Source organism: Mesocricetus auratus, unplaced genomic scaffold, assembly GCF_017639785.1.
Source record: "Mesocricetus auratus isolate SY011 unplaced genomic scaffold, BCM_Maur_2.0 Super-Scaffold_100008, whole genome shotgun sequence".
Lineage (NCBI taxonomy): Eukaryota > Metazoa > Chordata > Mammalia > Rodentia > Cricetidae > Mesocricetus > Mesocricetus auratus.
The window spans coordinates 1,416,286-1,444,206 of NW_024429192.1; the positions used below are offsets into that span (position 1 = coordinate 1,416,286).

Below are 27,921 nucleotides of genomic sequence, written 5' to 3' on the forward strand. Positions count from 1 at the left end.
TGTTGGGGTGGCTTCCATCCTCCTCCCTGCTGGGCCTTATAATGCTGTTGTCCCAAGCACTGTGGGATCAATGCACACAATTTGTGGCATTGTTCAAGGTGACATGTGCAAGGTGACATAAGCAAGCTCTTAGAGCGATGTTTGATATGGGCGGTGGTCAGTGGAAGATGACACCGTGAAGAGAGACATGGGAAGAGACGGTTATGGGGAGAGATGAGAACTGAATTGTCAAATGAGCCATTCGCCCTGAGGAGAAGCCAGGTTGCTATAGAAATGTTGGGACGGCTGCAGGGCTTGGAGCCAGTTTCCACTGTGATTGCAACTGTCCCCCCCCCCCCCCAGCAATGTGTAGGAAGGAGGTGATAGTGAAGGCATCTACTTTCCTGTCCCCATTGTCAACAAAGCCCCCTTTGGCCCGTACCCAAAGGTTTAGACAATCCGCTCCGAGGGGCAGATACTTGACAGCTTAGTACTCATCCAGTGCTGTCCAACATGATGCTAAACGGGCACGGAAGGAAGCGTTACCATAGTAACAGCGTCTTGCGTGGCCAAAGTGATTCACCGATCCATCCCCCCGCCCCCCCCCAACGCGTCTCCTAATGTGGGGGGAGACTTCCTGGGATCGGGAAGAGCTGGAAACATTCTCTTCTGAAAGTACCCCGAGTTGGAGAACTCTGGTCCTCCTACCTCTTCAGAGAACGCTAATTGGGACATCCCTTGATTCCTACAGGCTACATCCTGCAATACTCTGAAGACAACAGTGAGCAGTGGGGCAGCTTTCCCATCAGCCCCAGTGAGCGCTCCTACCGCTTGGAAAACCTGAAGTGTGGGACGTGGTACAAGTTCACTCTTACTGCCCAAAACGGAGTGGGACCAGGGCGCATAAGTGAAATCATAGAAGCCAAAACTCTGGGGAAAGGTGAGATGCCCGCCTGCCCTCCGTTCCTCTGTTTCTTGTCTCCCAGCACCAGTCTCGAATGACTCAGCAAATACCTAATGAGTCGCTGCTTTATGTATTTGAGTTCCCTCGTTCCTGAAGTGAGACTAGCAGAAAGACAGAGTGATGAAAGGCGACCATAGAACCTTCCAGAGCCGGGCGGTGGTGGCGCACGCCTTTAATCCCAGCACTCGGGAGGCAGAGGCAGGCGGATCTCTGTGAGTTCGAGGCCGGGCTGGACGGACAGCCTCCAAAACAATACAGAGAAACCCTGTCTCGTAAAACCAAAACCAAAACCAAAAAAAAAAAAAACCTTCCAGAATGCTCCGGTTCCCTGTCTCAATCCTTCACTTGCAGCTCAAAAAGAATGTCCTGTGAAGGGTCTCAACAAGAGTGCCCAGGTAGGGCAGCCGTGAAGCACCTGTGCTCATAGGTTTTCAGGCTGGAAATGGCTAGGCTAAGTAGGATTAATACTTCAAAGTTAATTGTGTTTTTTTAATCTGATGTAAAGTAGAAGCTCAAGGAGAGGAAGCCCAGAGTAGCAACAGAAAGGAGGGTTGCAGGGACAAGGCTCCCTATCTGTGTAGCAAGGAGCAGAAAGAGCTGATGAGTTCCTCTCCCACCAGGGGAGGAGGCCCAGATGACCAAGGACAGGCAGTATTTGGATCTGGCACCTGAGTCTTGGATAATGGGGGAATGTGCAGAGTCTTTGCCCGCTATGTCAGGGGCCCCTGAACTAAGTGTCTGGGTTACAGAGGAGAGCTGTTGATACTTCCCAAATCTTGCTCTGTCTTCTCCCAAATCTCCACTTGGTGTCTAGCTGAGAAGGGAGATTACTCAGCTCCACACACCGCAGCAGGTGAACCGCTGAAGGATTTCACTTAAGAAGATAGAGCTGTTCTTCAGAAAAGTCTACACTGTGTAAAAAATAGCTCAGGTCCTGATGGTTGGGAAAACTTGTTGGCTCCCAAGGTTTTGCTCTTGGTGTGAACCACCGGTAATCTGGCCTTGGCCAGAGCTGGGCTACACAGAGACAGCAGCAGCCCAGGGAAAATACCTGGACGTTGATGTGGTCACCCACTTACCTACAAGTAACACTGCCTGTGTCTCCCACAGAACCCCAGTTCTCCAAGGAGCAGGAGCTCTTTGCCAGCATCAACACCACCCGGGTGAGGCTGAATCTGATTGGCTGGAATGACGGGGGCTGTCCCATCACCTCCTTCACCCTGGAGTACAGACCCTTTGGGACCACGGTCTGGACCACGGCTCAGCGGACTTCCCTCTCCAAGTCCTACATTCTGTACGACCTGCAGGAAGCTACGTGGTATGAGCTGCAGATGCGCGTGTGCAACAGCGCCGGCTGTGCAGAGAAGCAAGCCAACTTCGCCACGCTGAACTACGATGGCAGTAAGCCCCAGGCTTCATTGTTTTGTGGCTCAGTGATACACGGGGCACGCGTGATCACCTGCCTACGCGACACTTGTTGTTGGCAATGAGGGAGTGGTGCCCCCCCTGCCCCCAAAGCCCATTAGGGTTTGGGCCATTCAGACCCCTTCTCCGTGGATGTTGTAGTCCATTGTGCGCAGGTGACCATCACAGGGTGTCCATCTAAAAGGGACTGAGGACCAAACAGCTGGGGTGGGGGTGGGGTGGAACTCCCTGGGGAGTCTTAGGTGCAGGAGCAGGCTTTTCTCAGCAACTCTTGCCTCGTGGTTCCCGTGGCTTTGCAAAATGACTGTGAGCTAACCCTGCTTTTGTTGTCTCCCACCCCCTCCCCCCCCACCCATCCCAATCCACACAACAACTTTCCGTTTGCTCTCATTACAGCCTTTAAAATGCATGCGCACAACAGTTTTCCACGGCAAAGGGAGTTAGGTGAGCCTGTGCAGAAGCACGGAGGAAACTAGAGTGCAGAATGAGGTCACGGTGGCCCTGTGCGCGTGCGCGCACACTTCTGTAAGCCAGGGGGTCTCTTACTGGTACCGCAACAGCACCCCGCTCAGTGGAGCTCAGGCAACATCCCTAAGGGTTAGTTAATGGGTCTTCTCCGAGGCCTTGCTTGCAGAATGTCCACGATGATCCTGCAGCCTCACGGTGACCCTCACTTGCGGGATAGCAGTGATGGGTTCTGATCACCAGAGGTCATCAGGCTGTTTGGAGCTGTGGAGCAGCTCCCCCTCTCAGCCTTCTGTCTGTCCCACTACTCAGAATGGACTGTGGTCCTAGTAGACCCTGAGCTGTTCTTTATCCTTTCTGACACACTGTGCTAATCCTGCTTGTGTCTACCTCCTGCCTACCATCATTGCTCCTAAAGCCCTTCTCACATGGAACCAAATTCCTCTCGCTACTGCGGGAAGGACCCAAGGGAGAAGCCATTCTGGTCTGCTAGAGCCCCGGACTCTGAGACAGCCGCTGTGGTTTTTGAACAGCTGTCCTCCCCTTCAAAGGCCCAGGCTCCTCTTACATTGGCTCCCTCGGTTCTCTGTGTATCTTTATTTAGAGAAGTCCTTGTCCCAAGGGCCATGCATAGGCAGAGCAACATTCATGTCTACCGTTCTTCTCCCAACGGGATTCACTCTGTTCTTACAAAACAAAGGGCCAACAGCATGGCCTTTATCAAGTGCTTAGAACTTAAGGCTTTACCCAAACACCCTGAAAGCACATATACCCAGTTGGTTAGTTAGTGTTCTTGTCACTTTGGACGCCTACACTCTGGTCCATGCCTATGCTCCTGTTACGGGCAGAGGTCAGAGAGCTTGCTGAAATGGATGGCCTGCTCACATCTGATGATGGCGCCAGAAGTTCTGTGCCTAATTGTCTTCAGACTTTAAAATGTTCAGCTACTGTAGCGCACGTAATATTCCCACTTTGCTCAAGACCACACTAGAAAAGTGTGCCTGAGGTGCAATTTTATTTCCCGAAATAATCCCATGGCACCAAGAAATGAAGAGTTCGTATTTTTATATGGTCTTGGAAAGACGGTAGATGACATCTCTGAACTGAGATACCGTGGCTGTACATACCTTTGGCATCCCTCTTGCCGCATATGCCTGAAGAACACTGTTTTCATCTTAGGGAAAGCACACTGGAGATAGAAACTAACCTGGTACTCACATCAGTCAGATCCCCAACTTCTCCACCTCTTTATCTGAGTCTCCTCCATTTCCTTTGCCAAAACTTTCTGCAAGTCCTTGTGGTGTCCTGGAGCGCAGACCAGCCTTACAGGGGGGCCCTCCTCTGTGTCTCTTTCTTGGTGTCTGGCGATTTGCAAGATTGGGTCTGCAGCCCAGAGATGCTGTGAGATTGGAAGAACTCTGCTTGACTCCAGCAGAGATCAGAGAGGGGACTGATGGTTGTTGCATTTTCACTGCTCCAATTGCTAAGTGCAAGATAAGATTTTTTGTTTTGCTCTGGGGGAAATGGCATTATTTTGCTTAAAACCCCATGGGAAACACAGTGAGAATGGACCCCCTTATGTAATGGAGGATGGCATGAGGTGTGCCCCATAAAACACAGATGTCTGTTTAGATCTCTGTGTGTTCAGCCTGAGGGTGGAAAGCATCTTAAGACAGCCCAGAGTTCACTTAAAGGTCTATTTTTTCCTTTCGGCTCTAAATAATCTGAATTTTGTAGAGCGGTGTTAACAATGCCCTGTCAGCACCTCCCTTTTCCTGATGGACCCCTTTGAGAAGCTGCCCTTTGCTCTTCTACCCCCCAAAACTGGGAATTTTTTTAAAAAGCAGCTGTGAAACGAGGGTTGAAACCAAGAGAAAAATCAAAAGATAAAAGGTATACCCTTCTTTAGGCTGGGGGTCTGTTGCTCTTCCTTTCATGTTCAGTTTCTCAAACAGCCTTTAGCATAAAGCACCGTGAGTGACAGCCAAGTGGGCATTGGATTTCAGGTGAATTAACGTGGCTTTTGTGAGCCTGAGCCCAGGCATCACACCGGCAGGCGGGTGGCATCCTGGAGTGCTGTGCAAAATGCAGTCCTTTACAAAGATGTGCCAGGGCAGAGAGTAGCGAGTTAGAAGTTTGCGCCAGCTAGTCCATCCGCAGAGACTTATTAGACAAGTTCCTCTCATTTCTCATCACACAGGCACCCTTGGATCACACCGAGCGGTTTTTTTCCCCCTGTAACCCGTCATCCCTAAAATCTCCACCACGCTGTCGCCATTAATAGTCATCTAACATCGTGGCCCTGCTTTCAGGTACAATCCCTCCACTCATTAAGTCAGTTGTCCAAAGCGAAGAAGGGCTGACCACCAACGAAGGGCTCAAGATCCTAGTGACCATCTCCTGCATCCTGATGGGTATGCTCCTGCTCTTCGTGCTTCTGCTGGTCGTGCGGAGGAGACGGCGGGAACAGAGGCTGAAGAGGCTGAGAGGTAGGTTCCAGGCACCTGGGTCCACTCTGTGCCCCCATGAAGAGAGGACAGCCAGAGGCTACTCTCCAGGGGAAAGACGTGTCCCCCAGGAGCCCGCTCTGCCAGCTATAACTCGGTGCCTGATGTGGCCTCTGCCAAGACTTTGGAGCCCTAGGGGGAAGAAAAAACAAAACCAAAGCATTCAATCACACACAAATCAGAAATGAAGTGCAAGCAATGCCCTTACAAGTCCCCCTAAATCCTAGATATTGGCAGACAAAGGAAATTAATTTCTCATGGGATTTTTCCAAGCCTGCTCTGTTTGATTTTTTTTTCAGTCGTCCTGGTAAAGCCACCAATTACGGCTGGAGAAAAGAAAAAAGTGAGCTTTGAGATTTTCTCTGGAAATGAAAATGATGATGCCTGGAAACAAAGATAGGGACTTGTGATATAGATAGATTGTAGTAAGACAGAAAACTCTAATTCAGGAGTGGGTATGTTTATCTGTAAGGAAGATGCAACAGAAAATGAGGGACACAGGCTAGAGACCCATGGCGAATAAATTCCGTTTCTCAGGGGTCTGACCCTGTGTGGTTCTGGGTGACAAGGCTCTTCACATTTTCTGGCCAATGGTCCCTCCTTTGAAGTGTGAGTGCAAGGAATTTCAAATAAGGAACTCTAGGAAGGAAGCATTCTGTACCTCCTACTTATCAGGTCTTTATGCTTCAGTATCAAGACAGTGTGGAGCAATGCCGCAGCTATGTAGCCTCAGGGTTACATCCAAGGAATAAGCCCAGAAACAGCCCCTCAGACACATCCATGGTACCCTCAGGCCTTGATTCCATACTTAGGAGACCTTGATCTCATCTGTAAGTGCCTAATTAGCACATCTGGATGTGATCCTGTCTGGTCCATCTCCTCCCTCCAGAAATCTCCTGGCATACGCCCCTCCCTCTTGGTGCTATCAATTTCCTCTCACTTTACCAACTCAAAGTCTCCTTCAGCCCATCTGTACATTTTAATCTTCTTTCCATTAACTATCCCAGGGCCCAGAAATTCAGATGAGTCGTCTGTCAATCTCATCAAAACATACTTCCTAAACCAATTGCACTTTGTAGACAACCTTTGCTAGATGCTTCTCCCAGATAAAGGTAACATGCTGCTCCCTAGACTGAGATTGCGCACTCCTCAGCATCTAGCAGGTCAAAAACATGCCAGAGCAGGGCTTCAGGCAAATCCGGAGGTAGGGATGAGTCCCAATTGAGAAGAGGCTGTGAAGCTAAGAGCCTACCACAAAGATAGAATGATATCCAATGTGTTGAGAGGATCATGTTACATTTCACTTAGTTTTGTTACTAAAGTATCAAATGGACACTTTGATAACCCTCTTTCACCATAAATCCCAATGTCCTGGACTTTGGGGACGTTGTCTTTGAGGTATCCAGTTGAAGTCCCCCTGCAATGTAGATAGCATATAGAAGTCTGTGAATTACCTGGGACTCTTCATACCAACATGTAAGTGTCTTATTGATGACCTGTGTTGATTCACTTTGAGTGTGTATGCAGATGGATGAACTAGCTGGGCAGGGCTTCTAAGGGCTGTAGTACTCTGCCAGACCCCTCCCTCCTCCCTCAGCTACTATTTTGTTTTCAGGACTGTGCTTATAACCCCAGCACCTAACTACCTTTTCCTTGCCAAGAACATCTCCAACAAAAGCTATTGCTCCTAATGCCAGACATGTTGAGATGAATTTAATTTAGCAAACCACTGCTGGTTGTCTACCATGGGTAATGTAATATTTTAAAAACATAACAGCATTTTCTTCCTTCCCATTACTTTTGATCTCAAGAGTTTGACAAGGTCCTGGAGATCAAAAGATCCCTGAGACCCTCTGACTGCAGACAGTGATCCTCTAGAAGTATTAGATCAAGGACTACAGTGGGAGACATACTCATCTCTCTGTAACCCCAAAAGGTGCTGCCTTAGAAGGTTAGAATAAGTGATGGGCCTGCAGAGAGAATCGTGGAAAGCCAGTACAGTCCCCAGAGAGACTTACTAGCTACCCACCCCCTCGAAATGTCCATTAACTGCATAAAACACTTCCAACTCAGATGCAGCCACAGAGTTTGAAGTCATGAGTATCTATTAACCCCTCAGAATCAGTTAATTAAAGGCTGCCCTGCATAAGATAGATCCCGTGCTTGCATTCAAATCAGTTCCCACGGGTTTACAGATTCCATGGAGAGAACTGTTTTCCGCCATGCTTTTCTTGTCCAAAATGAGGCCAGCATTTCTAGGAACACATCAGTGCTATTTGCACATCCGCTTAGCAGGATCGAAAACGGGGCAAGAAAATTTGAATTAGGAAAAAAAAAAAAAACAGGAGTGCCTTGTGCATGCCCTTAAGGTTATTCGAGGTCAAGTTCATATTGTGCCTCTTACTCAGTGGCATTGTCCAAAGTTGGACATAACTAAAACGTTTCCATGGATGGCACATCCTGCTGTGTAGAGGAGCAACCTAGTTAGGGGAGTACAAGGTAATATTCTTTTATGCAAAAAAAAAAGAAAGAAAATGGGACTCAAGCAGCTAAGCCAACCTATATTCTCCCTTCCTGAGGACTTACTAAATTTAGAGCAGAACGACCTTCTAAATTGTCTCCAAGTACTAGATTTTTTTTTTAAAAAAATCTATATCCTTATCCAGAACCTCAGAAGCTTCATCTTGCGTTTAATGATGCCCTGGTTTTCCCCAACTCCTAGATCCTTTGAACTGCAAGGTTAGAGAGAGTCTAACAGAATCTCAGCAGCCCCAACCTAATAAAAATTTCATTCCCAGGTCTAGTACTCTTCTCCCAATATTAGTAAAAAAAAAAAAAAGCTCTGTTATGTAGGAAAGGATTTTTGAGGAACTAGAAAAACCTGTGTTGGTGTCAAGGGTTAGTGAGCATTGCCAAACCAAGAATTATACCTCAAATAAGATAAACCTAGTTATCAGTGGGCAGCAATTTGACTGCTTCTCCAGAAAAACACACCCTTCTCCCCTCAAAAGTAGTCCTCATTTAAGACACGCTTCAAAACGAATGAATATTTCCAAACTGACTACTGCCAGGTGGACATTTCAAAGAGAATGTGTGTGCTCACAGTTTACAAGGTACAGACTTGGGGCGGACTGAGAGGAGTCGTTTCCATTTTCTTAATACTACTGACTAGTTTCTCCTCCGTAAACAACGAAAATCTCTCTCCATTTCTAAAACCAAAAAGCAACTTGAACTCTCCTAAGCTCAGGAAGGCTTAGAGCACACTGGGCCCTTAAGCTTGAGAAGAAAGGAAAAATAAACATGCCTCCACACTAGAATGCAAACCCTCTCACAGAGAAAGTGACCCTTTGCAGGGGAGGAGGGAGCTCATGGCAAAACCAATAAACTGTGCTTAAGAAAACATGGTATCAGGGCTGAGGGATATTCAGTTAAGTCTCTACCTTGTAAGCATGGAGATCTGAATCTGACCCTCAGATCCTGCTTAGGTATTTCGGTGACACCTACTCGTAATCCCAGCACTGAGAAGGTAGAAACAGGCAGATTCCCTAGGGGCTCAGTGAACAACTAGATAGCCTCTGGTCAAGGTCCAGGTCATGGAAGATCTGACCTCAAAAGGAAGAGGTGGACAGAAGGATGGTGCCTGAGGAGCAATGCCCAAGAGTGATTTCTGGCTTGCACACAAAGGTGAACACATGTGTGCACCTACATAACATGATTATAACATGAGGCAGCACTACACACACACACACACACACACACACACACACGATATCAGGATCCTTTTTTTTTCCTTCAGTCCTTCCTTCTCTTCTCTCCCTTCCCCTACAGTTGTCAGAACAGAACCAAGTAAATGAGAGTTTCTGTGCAAAGAGGGGGTACAGAACAAGGAAGCATTGAGATGAAATGGAGGTGAACCAGGGGCAGCTGGTGAGCTGGACACAACAATGGTCAGTCGAGAGCAGGCACCGTGGCCACAGCCTGTCCCTGGAACCTTGCCTGGCTTGCCAGGGTGCTCTGGCCTGCCCTTGTTTGTTCTTGTGATATTCTCAGATCACGAGCATGTAAGACTGTCTTTGGGGGGATATTTATCTCTCCTCAGCTTTAAAAAATCTTCCACATGAGCATGCCAGTATTTAGAAGTTCTGGCTGGGATCTTGTTAAAAAAAAAACCCAAATGCAGGTTTACAGCCCTTGCAAAAAATAGCTGCTTTATGATGTCCCCCTGAGAAGTGGGGCTGACAGTAGGGAACGTTCAAATAGAAATTTTTTGATGAGTGGAGCAGCAAAATGTGGTCTGCTGTCCATAGATGGCTTCCTTTTTGTACAAATGACTTCGATAGAGGTTAGTCCAAGCACACTCCATTTTCCTCAAGCGCCTCAGACAAGACACACACACACACACCCTACCAGGGAAACAGCTGCTCAGACTTTTAAGAAAGCCTTGCTGGGCTGTAAGTAAGGGCCTGGGTGAAACGTTCCATGACATTATGCAAATCTACTGGTGTACTCCCTCACACATGTGCAGAGCCAGGTTGAGAGTGGCATCCTCAGAGAGTAACATAGACACTAAACAAAACCAAACTGTGATGCTCCTGAAACACCTGTTCATAACTGTACACTTCTGGAACGCTCTTTCATAAACGCCTGGGGGACTTGATGGTGGTATACAATTGGCATTGTTGTGGCCATCCTGTAGAGTTGAAAACTAAAGGCCAGCCAGAAAGGCTCTGTTGAGATTTAAAAGGTCCAAAGCAACATTGGGGGAGAGAGAGTTCAAGTCATCCCAGTCTTCCCAAGAAACTTGGCATATACAACTAAGAGACTGGCTGTCTCAAAAAGTTCAAGCAGGTTTTTGATGACTAGCAATGACTCATGGAGTCAGAAGTAAGCGTGCTATCAAAAGCATAGGAACGTGATCCCCACCTCCAAACTCCCTTGGTTAATTCATTTCTTATCTTGACTATCACTCCCTGTCATTTGGTCCCTCATTTTATTGACACACTGGTATATAACTCGTGCATATCTACCATACTTCTCCCTGTTTTCGCCATTGACTGCTTGGAAGCCAGCACCATAGGCTCAGGCACATGACCTCTCACTTGCTGCCAGACCCTCCTAGTCCTCCACCCCGCCACACACGTGAAAGTTTTCCCCACAAACAAATGACCAGTGACACCCCGGTCATCATTGTCTCCTGTCATTATTGTCCACTCTTCTCTACTATCATACAGGGGCTGGGAAATGCCTTCTGAAACTCCTCTCGTCCACATTTCTCTATTGCTAGCCCAGTGCTTCCTCCACCGTGCCCTATGCAACGGAGGGGCCAAGAAGGGTGTGTGGAAGTTAGCTAAGGACACCAGGAGACATGTCGCCCAGTCTGCATCTTAGAGCTGAGATATGTGGAAATGTAGAAAGCTATGCAACGGGGCTGCCTGGCTGTGCTTGGGCAGGAAGAGCTGGGCTCTGAGTGATGTTCCCTCAGAACAGATGGCTGGAGGGAAGGAAAGCCACCAACATCTGCTCTGCTGTGCTGCTGCGCAGTGAGAGGAGCTCACAGAACAGCAGGGCCAGGGATTATACAAAAAAAAAAAAAGGAGGAGGAGATGAGATGGAGAGAAGGCAAGAAATTAGGAAGGAAGGACCAAAGGAGACGAGATGAGAAAGTTCAAAATGCATAACAGTTACCAGATCCCCGGCTAGCCTGCTGCTTTCCCCCAGACCTATGGAGGAGACAAGGTTGCAGGGAGGGAGCTGATTTTCCAGTGTCGGCATGAAAACAGTCGTGTGTGTCCCAAAAGACAATGAGCAGAAATGTAGACACCAGTTAATGCTATGGTGTGTCACTGAAGACTCCCCACTCCTAACCAAGGGAAAGATTAGGAATCGGGTCACGGGGTTCAGGTTCTGAGAGACCCCATGGCAAACCATTTTAAGTGTCGAAGCAAAAACTTCCCACATACAATCTCCAAATCTTTTTTTTTTTGTTGTTGTTGTTGTTGTTTTACGAGACACGGTTTCTCTGTATTGTTTTGGAGGCTGTCAGTCCAGCCTGGCCTCGAACTCACAGAGATCCGCCTGCCTCTGCCTCTTGAGTGCTGGGATTAAAGGCGTGCGCCACCACTGCCTGGCACAATCTCCAAATCTTTTGTGGATCATCTTTGAATCATCAAAGGCAAATGGGAGATGATAGATGGTATCTATGCCATTTAAGAGTTAATCAGTCCAGAACGTCTTATTTTGAAGTGAGTTAACGTAAGCCACAGAAATGGTGGTTTCTGAGCCATGAAGGAATGTGATAGGAGCCAGCAGAGGGCTGGCTGATAAGGAAACACAGCCACTTGTGATGAGCCCCGTGGAGGGCTGAGCAGACCCTGGTATGTGGTTCACACAGGAGGGAGGGAAAACTAAGATAGCAAAGTGAAGATTCCAGAGGTCATGGGCTTTGAAAGGCTACAGTCAAGAAGGCAAAATTTAACCAACAGAACTTCGAGGTCTTCTATAGAAGTTGTAAAAAGTCATGTGCGGAATCCTGTAATGGATGTGGGTGTGTGGGAAGAGAATATATATATATATATACATATATATATGTATGTATGTATGTATATAACTACCAGTGTCTGCACTCAAGCTGGTTGGATAAAGGACATTATGAAATGGCAAGCCTTTTGTAAAAGAGAGTCCTAAGTAGGGAATTACCTAGAAAGTAGTCCCTGTGAGAAATGAATGGGGGCATTTTAGAGAATTTAAACTCAAGAACAGAACACTCAACCCAAACAGGGGAACAGCAATTACATTTGGATGCCTATGGGTAGGTAGGAAGCATATCAAGAATTTCAGTATCAGAGAGGGAAGCTGTGTCCTTAGATAGTCAAGTGAGATGGTTCCCACCTGTGATCCCAGCACTGGGGGAGGCTGAGGCAAGATCAGGAGTGTGAACCAAGCCTGGGTTATGCAGTAAGATCCTGTCTCCAAAACAGAAACAAAAGCCACTTCCCTGGCTACTAAGGACTAGGCTATACCCAAGAGATAAAGAGGAAGAGGGGAGAGGACATGGATATTTAAACAGGTGGTCCTGGGCAAGATTGGAAAATGTTCAGCTATAGGCTCGGAGAATAGCCAGGAGTGCCCAGGAGGGAGCAGAGAGCAAACTCAGAGATGAGGGCCTTGGAGAAGTCACATGATAGCAAGTTTAGGAGACAGACAGAGAGTTGAAGCCACAGCAGGAATCAAGAACACCACATGAGCTCCTCCCGGAGCTGCTGAAGGTCTCTGCTATGCCTGGGGTTGATTTGAGTGTCAATCATAGGCGTGGCCCTGGGAGTCACAGTGCAACTCAGTTGCTCTTCTGGTACCCTCCCTATAACAGAAAAGGCTAGACACTGAAGCTGGAGGTCACCTGTTGTTAGCATCTGAGCTGAGTAGAAGAAACAAAACACAAGGTCCTATGGGGAGACATTGGGGATGTACTGCTCACCCCGGGTGTCCTGGAATGGGAGGGGCGTTTGGTGCGCAAAAACAGGAGACAGTCATTGTGATGACCCACAACCCCAGCTCTGGACCCCCTAAAAGGTAGCACACACTGTAATAGCTGCCTGAGGCCCAAGGGAAAGGATCCTAAATTTCATTAGGAATCTAATTTGAAAGTCCCTGTCACTGTTAAGATACTATATATTCCAAAATTATTCAAACACACTTTCTCCAGGTTCTATCCTTTTCCTAAATGAAAGCTGGTCTGAGATACACCACCAGATATCTACCCTCTCCCTCTATGACCTTGAACAAACGCTCCAAGACTTGTCTCTGCCCAGATCTCTCCATAACTTGACTTTTAGACTGCCTCTAAACAGCCCCACCCCAGCATCTCTAGCTTTAAAGCAGGTCTCCTCAGCTCTCCACCCAAACCCAGGTCCCATGTCCTACTAGACTCCCGGTCCTATCCTGGTCTGAGCATCCCAATTCTAGCCTTTATCCTGGGCTCTGTGCAGTCTGTCTGTCCTGTTTACAGCCGGCAGGGCTCTGATTTTTGGCAGGTCCTTTCCAGCATCACATTGTATTGTCATCTCCAATTCCAAGGACATTTCATTCCTTAATCCAGTCCTCACAGATTCTCACTTGGACCTCTGTAAGAAGCTGGTAGTAGAGCAAAGTACTTAACTTCCTATCCAAGCCTTCTGGGTAAGAGGCATGATGAATACCAGTATATAGCCCTCTGGCCCCCTACCACCGCCTCTACCATCCTCAACCTCATCTTGGCTAGGGACCATGCCAGTGACCTCCACAATGTTTGGATCAACCCCATCCATCACCATGCCAGTGACCTATCTCTATCCAACACAAGAGACCCATTTCCTGAACAAATTCATTATCCCAATGCTACAAATCCTCTGTGTGGAGCAGATGGCCCATTCGTGTCTTAGCCACTCAAGTCCCTGATCCCTTCCAAGCAGAGGTCAGTCTCTCTTCCTCTCCATTTTGGCCCAGCCTGATACACTACTATCCTTGGATCATCTCCCTTAACCCACTGGGGCCCATATCTGCTTCTTGATGTCCTTGGGCAGGGCAGGGGGAGGGGTCTAACTCTCAGTCTGTTCCTGATACAGAGGACCATTAGAACAGCAGAGAAACTGTTTGAGCCACAAACAATAGACATGCAGCCCATGCACCACTGGACATATTCAGGACCCACCTCCTCATCTCTAACTGCCACTCAGAGACACAGGTCCTTAGAGCATGCTCCAGGATCTGAGTTTAGTTCCAGGGAGCTTGTAAAAGAGAGGAGTTCCAAAGATTACATCTTTCCCCCAACTGAAAGGGAAGCAGGAATGAAGACATCTATCTGTTCTCAAGGTTGGGCTTAGGCAGAGTTGACCGACATGGCTTTGGGAACCAATCCCAGTCCCCAAAGACACGGTGTAGGGGGTCGGGTGTCTCAGACTTACCCAGTGTGAGGTGGAGACAAGTATTTACTCTATGAAGTTCTGTCCTCTTTCTTAGCATATTGTACTAGCCACTGTTGGGTGCTACATGGAGCTAATTACTCCCCCAGCTTCTGGCATTCCGTAGATATATTTACTTTGTACGTGTTAAATCATTCAGGAAGAGTAGAGACTCATGCTATTTACTTCATCTTTGCAGACAAATATAAAGACATGAGCTGGGAGAGTCAGTGCTATTTTGCTTCCTGTGTTTTTCCATGTGGGTGGAATAGAGGGGACAAGTTTTGTCTTCTTATACTGAACCCATCTGTGCACAAAGCTGGGGCCCCATGTTAAGGCTTCCAAAGGGAACTGGCATGGCCCGGCGGTTTGTAAACTCGCAGAGTCATCGGGGTGCTGGATAATTGATCTGAAGTCGTTCCCATGTCTCTGCACATGGGACATAGCAGGCAAATCACAGCCCCCCAGAGAAGGAGGTAGAAATGCCTTTCCTCAGTGTGGAGCCATTTTCCATCAAACAAATCCATTTCCAGAATTTTCTATTCCTTGAACAGCATCCCTAACATAAAGTCTTAGACCAATGAAAGAAATAAAAGAGAGATAGAAAAGGATTTTGTGTTCCAAGGAAGAAAACTTCACTTTGGCCAGGAGGTAATGTGTAAAAAGCATAAATCATACTTTAGAGCATTTCTAAATAGTGTTACCAAATAAGTAGATCTGTCCTACAATATTTTGAGATACAATTTCTTGTGTCAGAGGTGATAACCAGGTCTCTGTAAATAGTGTCTTGGGGGCAGGATTCCACAATAAAAGTTTTATTTCTGAGTTTGAAATAAAACATCCAAGTTTGCAAAAAATCAGTGGCCAGAGGCACAGAGCTCTCCACTGAAGTCCCTTTTAAAGGGGGGCACAGTGGCTTAAGCCCCCTCCATTCTTGTCCTTTCTGGGCAATGAAAAGAGTGAGTTTGTTCTACATCAATGACTTTCTCCTAAATGTTAATTTTCTGACTATGGAAAATAAAACTGGGTTTCCTAGAAGTGATAAATGAATAGGTTGTAATAAAAGCTTTAATAGATGTCTGCAATTTTTATGACTGCAGGACACTCATGCATCTTTCTGTAATAAATAAAAGCCATAAAAGAGTCCCATGTAGAAGAAATAAAGGAACCATTAGTCTGGCACTGGTAGACAAAAGCAACCTGAAATGACTTGCCATCTGACTGAGTGAATGAGTTGATTTCTTCTAAGTGTATATTAATTATGAGCTATTGATCTTGCACTAATATTAGCTTTCTCTCCCCAGATGCAAAGAGTTTGGCTGAAATGCTCATGAGGTAAGAACATGACATTCTTATTGTTCCCTGCGCACCATTTTTCCAAATTACAGTCCCACTTTGCCTTGGTTGTTTCTTAATGATAAGGATGATCTGAAGTTGGAGACATATTTTTGTTTCAACTATTCCAAAACATCCATCGAATGGGCGGTGGACTACACGGGTATCAGTTGCCACGTGTGACTATCTTACTGCTTGAGTCCAGCCAACAGGGGACTGAAGCAGGGGACCGGGGGTACGTTACAGAGAGCTCAAGTTTTGCTTCTGATTAGGTAAACAGCCTCCAGGATCAAGATCTCTTTCTACAGCCCAGTTCAAGGGAGGCCACAAAAGGAAATGTGTTGTGCACAGTGTCCCAAAGGCCATGGTGGTCTGGGATAGACTCTCGTCCTTCATTCCCAAGGGCATTCTGCATCCTTCCATTTCTGTGTTCCCCGGTTCCTATTGCTATTGCCCCTGCTCTTCCAGGCCTAGCTGTAGCCTGCCTATCTTATCCTCAATGCTGTGGCTTCCCTATTGGTCATTGTTGGGTAGATGCAATTAAGGGGAGTGTGCATGTCAAAGACAGGCTGCCTCCTTTCAAACCTTACTTGTAGATGTCCAGGGGATCATGGTAGACAATGGCACGAAGAGGAGAGTCTGTCACTTCCATGCCCCCCAGACTAGACTAATGTTTAGTCTTCCTGCCTGGATCCCGTCGCTGCTTTTAGCCCCCAAATAACACACAAGACACTATATTAATTATGAAGCTGTTGGCTGTTTGTTTGGTTTCTTATCTGTTAGCTCTGGCTTGATTATTAACCCATAATTACTAATATATTTTTATATAAGGACTTAACTTTCCGAGAACACCAGACTTGTGCTCTCTCTCCTCCAAGGGATCACATGGTGACTAGTCTCTTCACTACATTTCCCAGAATCCTCCTAGACTCCTACGCCCACCTATCCTGCTACTCTATTAGCCAACAGTGCTTTATTGAAACCAATCAGACACATATTTACAGAATGAGATCTCCCAACACCAGACTGCATTCCTACTGCCCTCCCCTGAGTCCCTTGCCCTCAAACACTCTTCATTCCCCCTGTGCTTTCTGACCTCTGCACTCTATAAAAATGAGAACAGTGTGATACTTGAGCAGTTAGTCCTAATAGGACGACATGTTACCTCTCCTCTAACACCCTCGCTTAAAGCATTTTAATAATGTGATGATCAAACAATATGAAACCAGAAAATAAGTATTTGGAAAATAAGAAAACCATCAGAGTCCCTAGTAGGCAGCGTGGGGTCGCCATTTTAGGTTTCCTCGATTGGGAGAAAAAGATGAGTTATAACGCTACTCTGTGTCCTCAGCAGTTGGCTTCCACTTCCTCTCCATCTAACGTGTTAAAGTCGTTAATTTGTTATTCACAGGGAGTCCTTGTCCTGTGTGACAAGTGCCTTTGACAACATAGGATAAGGCTGGACGCCATGGTGCACCAAGATTGTCTCTCTGAGACATCGTTAGAGATTACTGTTTTAAAACTGTGTGTGTAACGCAATAGTATGGCAGGAATCCAGGCAAACTGAAATGTTGGGTGACAGTAATTAGATGAATGTTGGTGTCATAGAGGCAGGGTACAGGCATTTTGGTTTTTAGTGGTTGAGTTTGGGAGCTGGTATTTATCAGAACACAGGGCCTGTGTGGGTCATGTGGAATTTAAAGTTCTTTTCACACATCAATGAATCTGTCCAGATGGCTACAAGAGTCTGGGCTTGGATGGAAGGCAAACAAAATCCAAGCTCCCTCAAAACATCTCCTTCAGGATAGAGTTCTAATCAGAAAACATCAGACTTAGGCGAGAGATTACACAAATCTGCATAAAATCCCTCAGGGCCATGCTCATCTGGAAACCCCCATTTGTTCACTAAGAAAGTAAGAGGCATTCTTTGGAGTCCCATCTGTCATATCCGGGCCTCCTCTGGACTTGCCCGATCTGATGAGACATCTAGAAAGTAACGAAGCAGAAGCTGCTTGACTTATAATGACTAACTGACTCAGCAGAACAAATTTTATAATGTAGGCTTGAAAACTATGAATTAATTGACATTTAAAATGAGGCAATCTCCCATACAGTTTTTTTTTCTTTTTTGGCTGCTCTTGCAAAAGCCCTGCCATATAAATAAGCAACAGATGAGAGCTACCTGAAGTTCTGAATGGTGTGACCACTGCTTTCCTCAGCTGCCCATTCACAGGGGCCATTTTGCTAATCTGGCCCCCAGTAGGGCTTCTGCAGTATCCTAGAATGTTGGAGGCAATTACAGTATGCATTTTTCCCTGCTGTGTGGATTTTCCTGCCTCTCCTTCCCATTAGTGTCTCTCCCAGCATCCTTTAGGTGTCCCTAACCATAACTCACCCTTGTGCTTGGAGATAGGACACCATGGTCTGTGCTTTCTGTTTTGTAAGAATGACCTGAGATTTTGCCTCTTCTGAGAACCAGAGGTATGCCTACATAGCCTTCCCCATCAGCAGCAGAGCAAGATCTTAGAAAGTAACATGCCTTGATTAAGTATATAGCAGAGTTCAAAGGCCACCTGCTGAGCAGGGATGTGTCATGGTCTTCCCACTGGTTATAAAACTAGCAACCATTAACTACCACTTCCCATTGCCAATTTTAGTTTTCTTCCAAAGAACAAAAGCAGTTGGGAAAACTATTTCCAAGGACTTGTAAGAGGTGGGAATCACTGGGAAAGACAATGGTTTCATCAGCCCAGTCTTAGACTGACAGCTTTGCTGGCCAGGCCACCACAGACTGGGAAAAGTTTAGGATCACTGTGTTTTGGAGGTGGCCCAAGAAGTCTAGGTCAGTCATATCCATCAGTGAAAAGGAGATCTCTGAGTTGCGGTCCCTAATCTGGATAACTGTGGATAACTTTTTTTTCTGAGGATTTTGTAAGCTATGGCTAAGAGGGAAGCATGAAGTAACAAGCCGTGTTCTAGTCTTCATGGCCAACTGCTGGCTTTCCTCATGCACATCATCCCCTCTGTCCTCTGCTTCCCATCCTGAGCATGTTGAGGATTTCCCTGCCTTTATCATGCTCCACCAAGTCTTTGATGACTAAGCAAGGCTGGCTGTGCGAGTCCAGGAAAGACGATGTGACCCAACGCTATAATCACAGATACCTGGGACCTCCTAATGTCCCTCACTCAAACACTCCCTCCCAAGTGTGCATTTCATCCTAACAAATAACCCCCAGGAAGGAGAAATACCACCCGTTACACCCATCATAGCAACCACCAACACTTCACGTTGTTAATTTGGATTTTTTCCCCCCAAAGAACAACAGTAATTGGGAGAATTGCTTCCCAACACTATTAATAGGCGGAATTCACTGAGAAGGAGAGACAGTGGTGTTAGCAGGTTGGGTAAAAACCCTGAAAGTAAGATTTTCTTTTCATTTGTTTCAATAAAAGTAGCTTACAGAAAAAAAAAGAAAACCCTGGGCTGAGAAGATAGCTCAGTGGATAATGTTTGATGTTCAAACTTGGGTGCCTAAGTTTGGGTTCCCAGCACCCATAGAAGAGCCAGGTGTTTCCATAGGTATCTGTAACCCCAGCTACAGAGGGGTGGGGGGAGACGATCAGACACCAGGGACTTTCTGGAAGCTAGCCTTGCTGCTATGGTAGCGCCAGGCTCAGTGAAGACACAGTCTCAAAAAGTGGGGAGTAAAAGACACCCTGACATAAACTCCGGCTTCTGTATATATTATGCACAGACATACACATGAATAGCAGAGAGAGAGAGAGAGGAGGAGGGAGACAGAGGAGGAGGAAGAAGGAAGACATATGTATGCCAGTCTCCAAGCTGGGGAGACTTGTTGCTCTGAAGAGCAAGTCAGTGTCCAAGGACCAGTGTCAGTATGAGAGTTGGTACTAGAGAGGAGAAAACTCAAATTTAAGTCAGCTTAGACTTTTACATCTTTGTACACATCATCTCAAAATGCCCATCTGCATGTCACAGGATCATACAGACAGGTATTATTTTATACTTCAGAGTTATTTGGTCATATTTGGAGCAAGTACATCTTCACTATCGCCCCCAACTCATCACTGTCTGTCTGTCTGTCTGTCTGTCTCTCTCTCTCTCTCTCTCTCTCTCACACACACACACACACACTCACACAGTCATAGGCACACAAACACGTATACTCACACACTCATACACTGACATACAATTATACACAGATATACATTCACACACAGATACACACACTGACACTGACAATGACTTTAAGGGCACATATGACTTTAAGGAAATGTGAAGACCTTGAAGAATTATAGTGACCACAAACAAATTCCCCGGATGACCTGGGGAAGACTGTGTCTTATGACGCACCCTCCACTTCCCCTGTCTCTGCCATTTTAATCAAACAGCATAATGTCAAATGGCCCCTGAGAGGTTATGTTTTGATGGCTAACACATTCAGCTGGGTTCCTGGGCTGTGTAATTTTACACCACCATTTTGCTTCCACAGTAAAGAAGTTTAGGATCCCCTAGGTTGAAAAATGGGTATCTTCTAACCGCACTGCTTAGAGGTTTGCTTTGGCTCTGGTGACCAATGGTGATAACTTTTGAGGCTTGTCCTTCGTATGTGAAACAATGGAAAGCCAAGCATGGGTGTGAACAGTAACAATCATCAAACACCATAGTTGAGCCCAGCATTTTAAACCAGGAAGGGTAACAACTACAGCAAAGCCTTCGGGGCTAGGTTGCTAGGCTCACGCTGTCTCACCCAAGAAAACGTGGCACATTTAGTACATGCCTGTTGAGTAGCTCGTTTGACCGCCTGCTGTTGTAGGTCCTAGGGACATGGAAGGACCAGAGCAGATGAGTATATCCCTGTGGAATCGAGATCCCAGTGGGAGAGGCAGATAATGAGTAAGGCAAACCAATTACATATGTTTAATTGACTTGGTGAAACACATGCCGGAGAGTAATGGTGCCAGGGAAAACTAAATTAAGTAGAGAACGGGGCTAGGACAGGAGGGATTCCCCCCAAGGGCCAACCTGGCCTATTGAAAAGGTAGCTGCTAAACGAGCATCGCAAGAACATTGTGGGAGGCATGGGGATGCACTTCCTCCAAAGAGAACAGTAAGTGCATTGGGGGTGGGGGTGGGGGAGAGTGTGCACTGGGTCTCAAGGTTCCTCTGTAGAGACACAGGATTCCCTCCTCAGCTCGCACTGCCTTGCTCATGAAATAGCAGCAGCCGGGTGCCTGCAGCAGCCTTCGCAGCAGTTACTTAGCTTGCTTCCCGTGTCCCTGTGACGTGACAGGGACCCTTTATTGTTACTTGAGTGTAACCTGTGACGGGTGCTCATAGCTTGTCAGAGCAGCTGCCAACTGCCTGTTCTAGATGTTCTTGAGGAGAAGGAACCCGCTCGCATTTCTATTTTGGTACAAGGACATGCTCAAGTCCTCTGTGGCGGCTTCCAAACAGGCCTTTGGGATATTCACAGTGGAGAGGCTGCCCGTATGTTCCCTTGGAAATTCAGACGGTGGAAGCACACGGCCCCCCCCCAAGGATCTCAAGTGCTCTTCCTTTTCTGCAGCTATGCGAATCTCTGCACCTCCCCCTCCCCCCTCCCCTGTTCTTTTTTCTTTTTATTTTTTTAACCACAAGCACAATGGGAAGTAAAATAATTTAAAAGCCTATAGAGACCAAGTGAAAAACCAGGCCAAAAGTCTTGAGTTTGGGCTGCGAGTAATTGGCATGATCACAGCAGTTACACCCAGTTATGAGTCTTCAGAGCAAGGGATTTGGTTCAAGATCAAACACCCAGAGGAGCAGTGAACCTTCCAGAAGTGGCCTTGTTTGTGGGGTGCACTGTGTTTACATCGTAAATATATCCAGTTGTAACCTAGGCTTCAATAGGTGGCACACAGGGTTTCGCAAAAGGATCTGATGTTTGGGTGGCTTAGGTTCCATCAGACACTTGGTTTAGGAGTGGGTGAGGGAGAACTGAGGAAGCAGAGGCCTGGGAATTCCTTCATTAGAGAGAAAAGCATTTGAGATGCACCGCACAGACCTTTCTTGCGCTCCCTTGAAAGCCACAAGCAAAGGAGGCTGGGGTGATGAAGAGCCTGCCATGCAAACATTGGGACCTGAGTTTGAATCCCCAGCACCCACATAAAGAGCCAGGGGTGCCTGTGTCTGAGTCACTGGGTATTTGCCGGCTTAACTGGCCTAGAATTAACAGCTGGCGCTGGCTTCAGAAGAGAGACTGTCTCAACAACATCAGTTGGAGAGCTATTGAGGAAGACACCCAGCGTCAGTCTCTGGCCTCCACATGCACAGGCATAGGCATAAAATACAGACAGACACACAAGGAAGAAGGTAAAAACCCTTCAGGCAACCCTAACTCCAGAAACTATCCTCTGTAGACTTTGAAGACTCTGCCCTGGATTCAGGGCTGCCCTAAACAGTTCCACTGATGACGTGTCCCAGTGCCTTCCACTTGCTAAGGGGTGCTTCAGAAAACATCTTCACATCTAGCGAATCCCCATACAATCCGCCGGCTCTTTCAGATTTCTGTTCAGCACGAAAGTTTAACTTGGAGCTGCAGGCTGTAATCATCGGCTGCGATTACACCAGACAGTTTTGCCACCTACTTCTTCCATTTACTTCTAGATAATTCACTCTCAGAGTAATTTTCTGGTACACAAATTTTGAGATAAAATTATTTGAGTAATTGAGGGTTCTCCCTCTCCATTTCAAAATAACACGCTCAGCTAGGAAAACCAAAGTGATGTCGGAGATGCTAACAAGGCAAGTGATTTGTCACTTGAACAAAAACAAAAAGGACACCAGATACCAATAGAGATCTGTCAGCGAAACCACTGTCCAGTGCCTAAGCTGGCTCACAGACTTTCTCTCCTGAGGTCATCACTGTAGCTCATGTCTGAAAGATGGGAATGGTATTGTTTGAATGTCCACGTTCTAGTTGTTTTCACTCTTACCCAAGAAATGGGACTTTTTCTCAAGGTTGATCTTTATTGACCCCAGTCTATTGGAAATTTATATGTTTTGGATCTCCTTTGTCTACTGAAATTTAACCATAATAAATGTCTCTTGGATGAAGGCAAAGCATTTTTCTTTCAGGTGCATCCCCCTCCCACCTCTTAAACAATAAGCCAAATTGGTATAGGGAGGCACGCTGGCGTAATGTCCCGTTGCGTTGGATTGTCTAATGCATCCTCTCTTTTACCCTTAGCAAGAACACGCGGACTTCAGATACCTTAAGTAAGCAGCAACAGACCCTGAGAATGCACATTGATATACCCAGGGCTCAGCTTTTGATTGAAGAGAGAGATACAATGGAGACCATAGGTGAGCCGCCCCTGCTGGTTACACATTACACAGAGTGGCTGCTGCTGGGGCCACGCTTTCTCATCCTGACCTGGGAGTGTGGGATGGATCTTAGATGTCTCATGAATAGACAAACTGCAGGGAAAAATAAACACCAGTAAATGCACCTTGAGAGTTCCCCAACTCTGCTAGCTTTGGGACTTTCCTGGAGTGACCACCGTCCTTCCAAAGATGGAACTTTAGGGGAGCTGGCCTCAGAGGCTCCCCGGGAGGTAAAGCTCCATCTTAGAAATCCCCTGTGGTGCTCTCCTTGCCGGTTCCAACAAGGTCAGCCGCTATTAAATAAACCTTCAGAATTTGATGAATGCAAGTAAGTAAATGCCTCCATGCAGGCATCTCCATTAACATCCTGACTGAGAGGAACACCCAGCCCCCGCCCCTGCCCCCACCCCCAGTTTCCCAGCCTCAGAAAAGCCATGAACAAAGACAGGCACTGTGGCCTAACCACCCACAAACCCCCAAAGCATCTTGACCAGCCACCTTCCGCTGTTGCTAACATTTGTTGAGAGCTCCTTAGATCCCATGTGCTCTCAATAGCACTTTTTGTGGGCTACTTGATCAACCTCCCGTCAGCCTGCAGGAAAGGTACTGCTTTCATATGAGACGTGGAAAGGTTTACATAGCTGGCCAACGTTACCAGACCCAGGAGCAGACCCAGGGGTTCTGGCGTACCTGCCTCTCCACCACCGTGCCATCCATCTCCAGCGACAGGCCGTCGCCACCTGCTGTCATGCCAACAGGTTCCTTTGGGATCCTCTAAGTCCCATAAGGCTTCTGGAACTGTGGAGACAAACTAGTGTCTTCGTAGACAGCCCCTGGGACCACCCCTTTATAAACTGCACTTGTTTTGGAAGCGATCTTCTGCTGCTCTCACTGCCAGGACAGCCCTTCCTCTGCGGCCTGGATACATCGCCTGACTCCCAACCTGGTCCCTGAATGCCTCCTGCCAGGAAGGCTGTAAAGGCAGGTCAGGTGGAGAAAAGTCTGTGTCACCTTCATCCTTTTCCTGTCCCACCGTCTTGAGAAGTTATCTTGGGCCAATGGCTACAGAATGCCAAGGCCCAGAATACCCTTCCTATATCAGCACTCAATCAAGGCAGAGTCTCATTTAGAAAAACTATGACAAAGCCCAGTCTGGCCCTCAGTCAGCTGACTCACATTAACTCTTAGGGCCGTGTCAAATAGGAAGCCCCCCCCCCGGCCCCCACTTTCTCTGAAATGCGGTAGGGTGTATTAGGTTTTTCCTCGGTGCAGACAAAAGAGGGCACTTTGCTTCTGGTTGTCTATCTTTTTGCTGCGGGAGTTTATGCAATGCCTCTCATTGACCTCTGTAGATGGGGCATTAAAACTAAGATCACCTTTGGTACCACTCAAAGCCCCACCCTGTGTGTTCCCTTTAGAATACACAGAGACTAACATGGTGAGGAGTTACAAAGGATGTTTGTGGAGTGCTCTCTACCTTAGACCCTTCAGGATGAAGCCTGTCAGTGGTACACAGGTTCCAGGGTCTCTTTGTTGCTGGCTGGAACACCAGACGGTCTGCTTGTCCATCTCTGTATGCCTCCGTAACCTGTGGCCAGAGACCCATCACAATCTGCCCCCGAGTCATCTGTCACCCATCGTCATTCACCTCCTGTAATTCCCCAATAGTGGGCCAATGGCACTTTCTAATGCCTAGGAAACAGTCCAGGTTTTGGTCATAAGAATCCAGTATTAGACCGCCATTCATATCTGTCCAGAATGGATGGCCAAACCTCCCAATCAGATGGGCACTTGACATTTCCCAGGATAGGTTTACAACCTAGCCATGAAGCTCGTCTCAAAAACAACAACAACAACAACAAAAACCAACTGTCCCACCAGAGTCCACAACACGGGTGTGCTGCGAATGACCAACCAGTGTAGACAGAGGGCCTCTGGTGCCGGCTCTAATTGTGAGACTCCATCTCCCTGAAAATTCCACTTTTCTGTGAGGGGTGGACTGACGGCGGCTCCGAGCCAAGCCTCCCAGCCCCAGCTCTGGCATTCACCTCAGCACCAACCTGTGCAGTGCCACCCGCTGGGGCACTCACAGACAGCTTGGCAGCCTCCTCCCCACTCCTCTGCCAAGAAATTTGATTCCAACTTCAAGAGCCCTTTCCTCCCCTGCCAGAGCCCGGACAACTGGGGTTTTGTAAGGCTCACTCTGTCTCTGTTCAGAGCCATTTTTGGCCACAGAAGCCTTGCCGTGTTGTTTATGAACACAGCATCGGTGATTACCGCCTTCCCCCCCCCACCCCGCTACCCCACCCCTTCTGACATGCTTTAGCAGGTCCGGGCTGACTGATAACCAGAACATTGTTAGTTTGAATCACAGTCTTCGAAAGGTGTAGAAACCGCATACATCCCAGCCAAAGTCTTCTCCCTTTGTGTCAGAGAGCTCTAGAGAAAGTGTGGAAAGGAATGGCACATGCCTCACAGGGCTGTCCCTCTCAGAACCCTGAGGCAGACACAGTTCACCTAGGCCCCGCCTCCCACCTCCCCAGCCCTCTGCAGCCTGTGCACTGAGGGTTCTCTCACAAGGGAGGCATCCTGGAAGTCAGTCACAGCGCGCACTAAAGACTAAAGTGGAGATATAACAGGAAGAAAAGATTGGGCCATCGTCCCTTTTTTAAAGGGGAGGAGAGAAACCAGCGATTTCTGCAGCATAGCCTTTCTCTCCCCCCTTTGTCCCCCAAACGCTGGCTGAGGTCAGTGTGACAACCAAACCCAGTGTGGAGGACTGCATGGTTTTGTTCTCCAGTTCCACAGAGTGTCCCAGCAGCCAAAGGGGCCCGTCCCATAGGGCAGCCCTATTCCTGGGAGCACTGACATTGTACACTCTTTTGGGCAAGCTTTGGACGAGCACCTAAACCCAAGGTGTGCCAAGTAGTCAGCTACACTAATCGTTCGTGGCTTCACAAAAAGCTGAGTCCAAAGAGAGAGAGAAGCGTGTCCTAGCACAGCTGCCGTCCTCTGTACCAAAGTGTGTGTGACTCTTTAGACCGACACAGATGCATGTGTTCCCATCCTTGCTAAACACACTTAGTTTTCCTGCCTGTCCCTCTTTCAGATGACCGCTCCACGGTTCTGCTGACCGACGCTGACTTCGGAGAGGCAGCTAAACAGAAGTCACTGACGGTGACCCACACGGTGCATTATCAATCCGTATCTCAGGCCACCGGGCCCCTAGTGGACGTTTCAGATGCTCGGCCAGGAACGAGTGAGTGGTCAACAGCACTTGGAATGTGTGGGGTGTTTTCAATGCTGGCGTTATCCGTGCCCCCTAGCAAACAAAACCATGGGGCTTCTCAGCTGCACACCTAAGTAATGGGTGTAAATGAACTTTCAATCGGGATATTGAGAGATTTGGTTTATTTTGTGACACTGGTAGGTGTGTGTCAACTCAGACAAACCTTGGTCTTGATTTACCGTGGAGATTGCTAAAAACTTCAGGCGAATCGAATCCTTTGGACTTTATCCAACACGGGAAAAGAGAAGGGTGACTGATGTTAGTGTGTTTTGTCAGTGTCCCGATTAGGGAGAGAAACAACCTCACATGTGTCATCCACAGCAACTTTTCAAGGTCCCTACTCATAAAGCGGATGGCAGAGGCTTTGTTTCATGTATTGGAAAATGGAGTTTCAGACAGACAGCCCCAAGTTGTACACAAAAAGTGTGGGAAAACCAGGGATCTGTTGCAAACACATCTGACCTCATAGCTTACATTTGTCCCCTAAACACACAGAGAAAAATGATGGTTCTGGTTAATCTAGAGATTTTGTTGTGCTTAATTATTCATATTTACATCCATAATAGATGGAAATTACCACAAAGAAGTTTAGTCTCCTAAATGTGCATCTAGTTTATTAATTAGATAGTCTTGTTTCTTCATAATTGAAACTATTCTTAAATCCCCCTTGCAGGGTGAGAAATTAACATCCTGATTGTTGTCATTTTGGAAGCTTTGCTGTCTAGCTCTTAAGGCCCTAATCACCCTCTTTGCAAAAACGCACATTTCTAGGCCAGCATAATATCATGAGGGAAATCCATGATGTATTGCTGAAAGCTGTGGTTTTGCAAAACTCTAGCTTGTGCCATGCAGTGAGCTTAATGAAGTGACTGATCAATTCCCAAGCCCAGTTTGTCACACTCAGGAAGGCCCTGAACAGGGGCTTGAGAGTCGTCTGAAACAGTGGCTTCGACCATGTTGAAGCCAAGCCGTGCATGGTGTTTTGCCCTGTGCTAAGTATGCTTCCTTCCTTCTCGGGATGTTAGGTTGTTCTAAAGACACAAAAGTAGCGTTTGAGCTGGGCTTTTTGTGTACAAGTTAAGAACCTTGTTACTAAAATGCTTCAAGTCCTTTGAACTCTCTCCAACCACAGAGCAGACTCATCACCTTCAGGGAAATTCCCTCTTAGGTGTTTCCAGGCTACTCCTTGCTCTTAAGTCATGGGGAAACCGACAGGTCTGGGAGACACATCTTGCCTGCCTAGATCACAGCACATGGGCTCCATCTGCCAGGTGAAAAGCAACACAGAAGTGTGCTTTCCTTGGGAGAGCAAAAGAGCCAAGACGCACGCACGCAATGGCCATCACAAGTAGTTAACACAGGAGAAGAGGCAGTGACAGGAATGTACCAGAAACTTCCGACTGCACAAAGAATAAGCCCTGGGATAATGGGAAGTGGTTATATATATATAATTTTTAGATTTAAATTTAAATTAGAAACAAGGTTGCTTCACATGTCAGTTCCAGGTCCCTCTCCGTTTCCCTCCCATCCTCCCGTGCCCTCCCACCAACCCCCCAATATCCCCTCATTTCCCCAGGGAGGGTGAGGCCCTCCATGGGGGTGTTCCATAGTCTGTCATTTCATCCAGGGCA

The 27,921-nt window shown here is 47.1% G+C and overlaps 1 protein-coding gene across 1 annotated transcript in view; it reads left to right on the top strand.

Moving 5' to 3' along the window:
- Dscam (DS cell adhesion molecule) overlaps positions 1 to 27,921 on the top strand; it is a 445,727-nt gene that overhangs the window by 390,521 nt on the left and 27,285 nt on the right. The window contains 6 exon segments of the mRNA XM_040750391.1: positions 731 to 919; positions 2,054 to 2,344; positions 5,146 to 5,322; positions 15,581 to 15,611; positions 22,865 to 22,980; positions 26,111 to 26,260. Of these exon segments, the coding sequence (XP_040606325.1) occupies positions 731 to 919; positions 2,054 to 2,344; positions 5,146 to 5,322; positions 15,581 to 15,611; positions 22,865 to 22,980; positions 26,111 to 26,260 (954 nt within the window).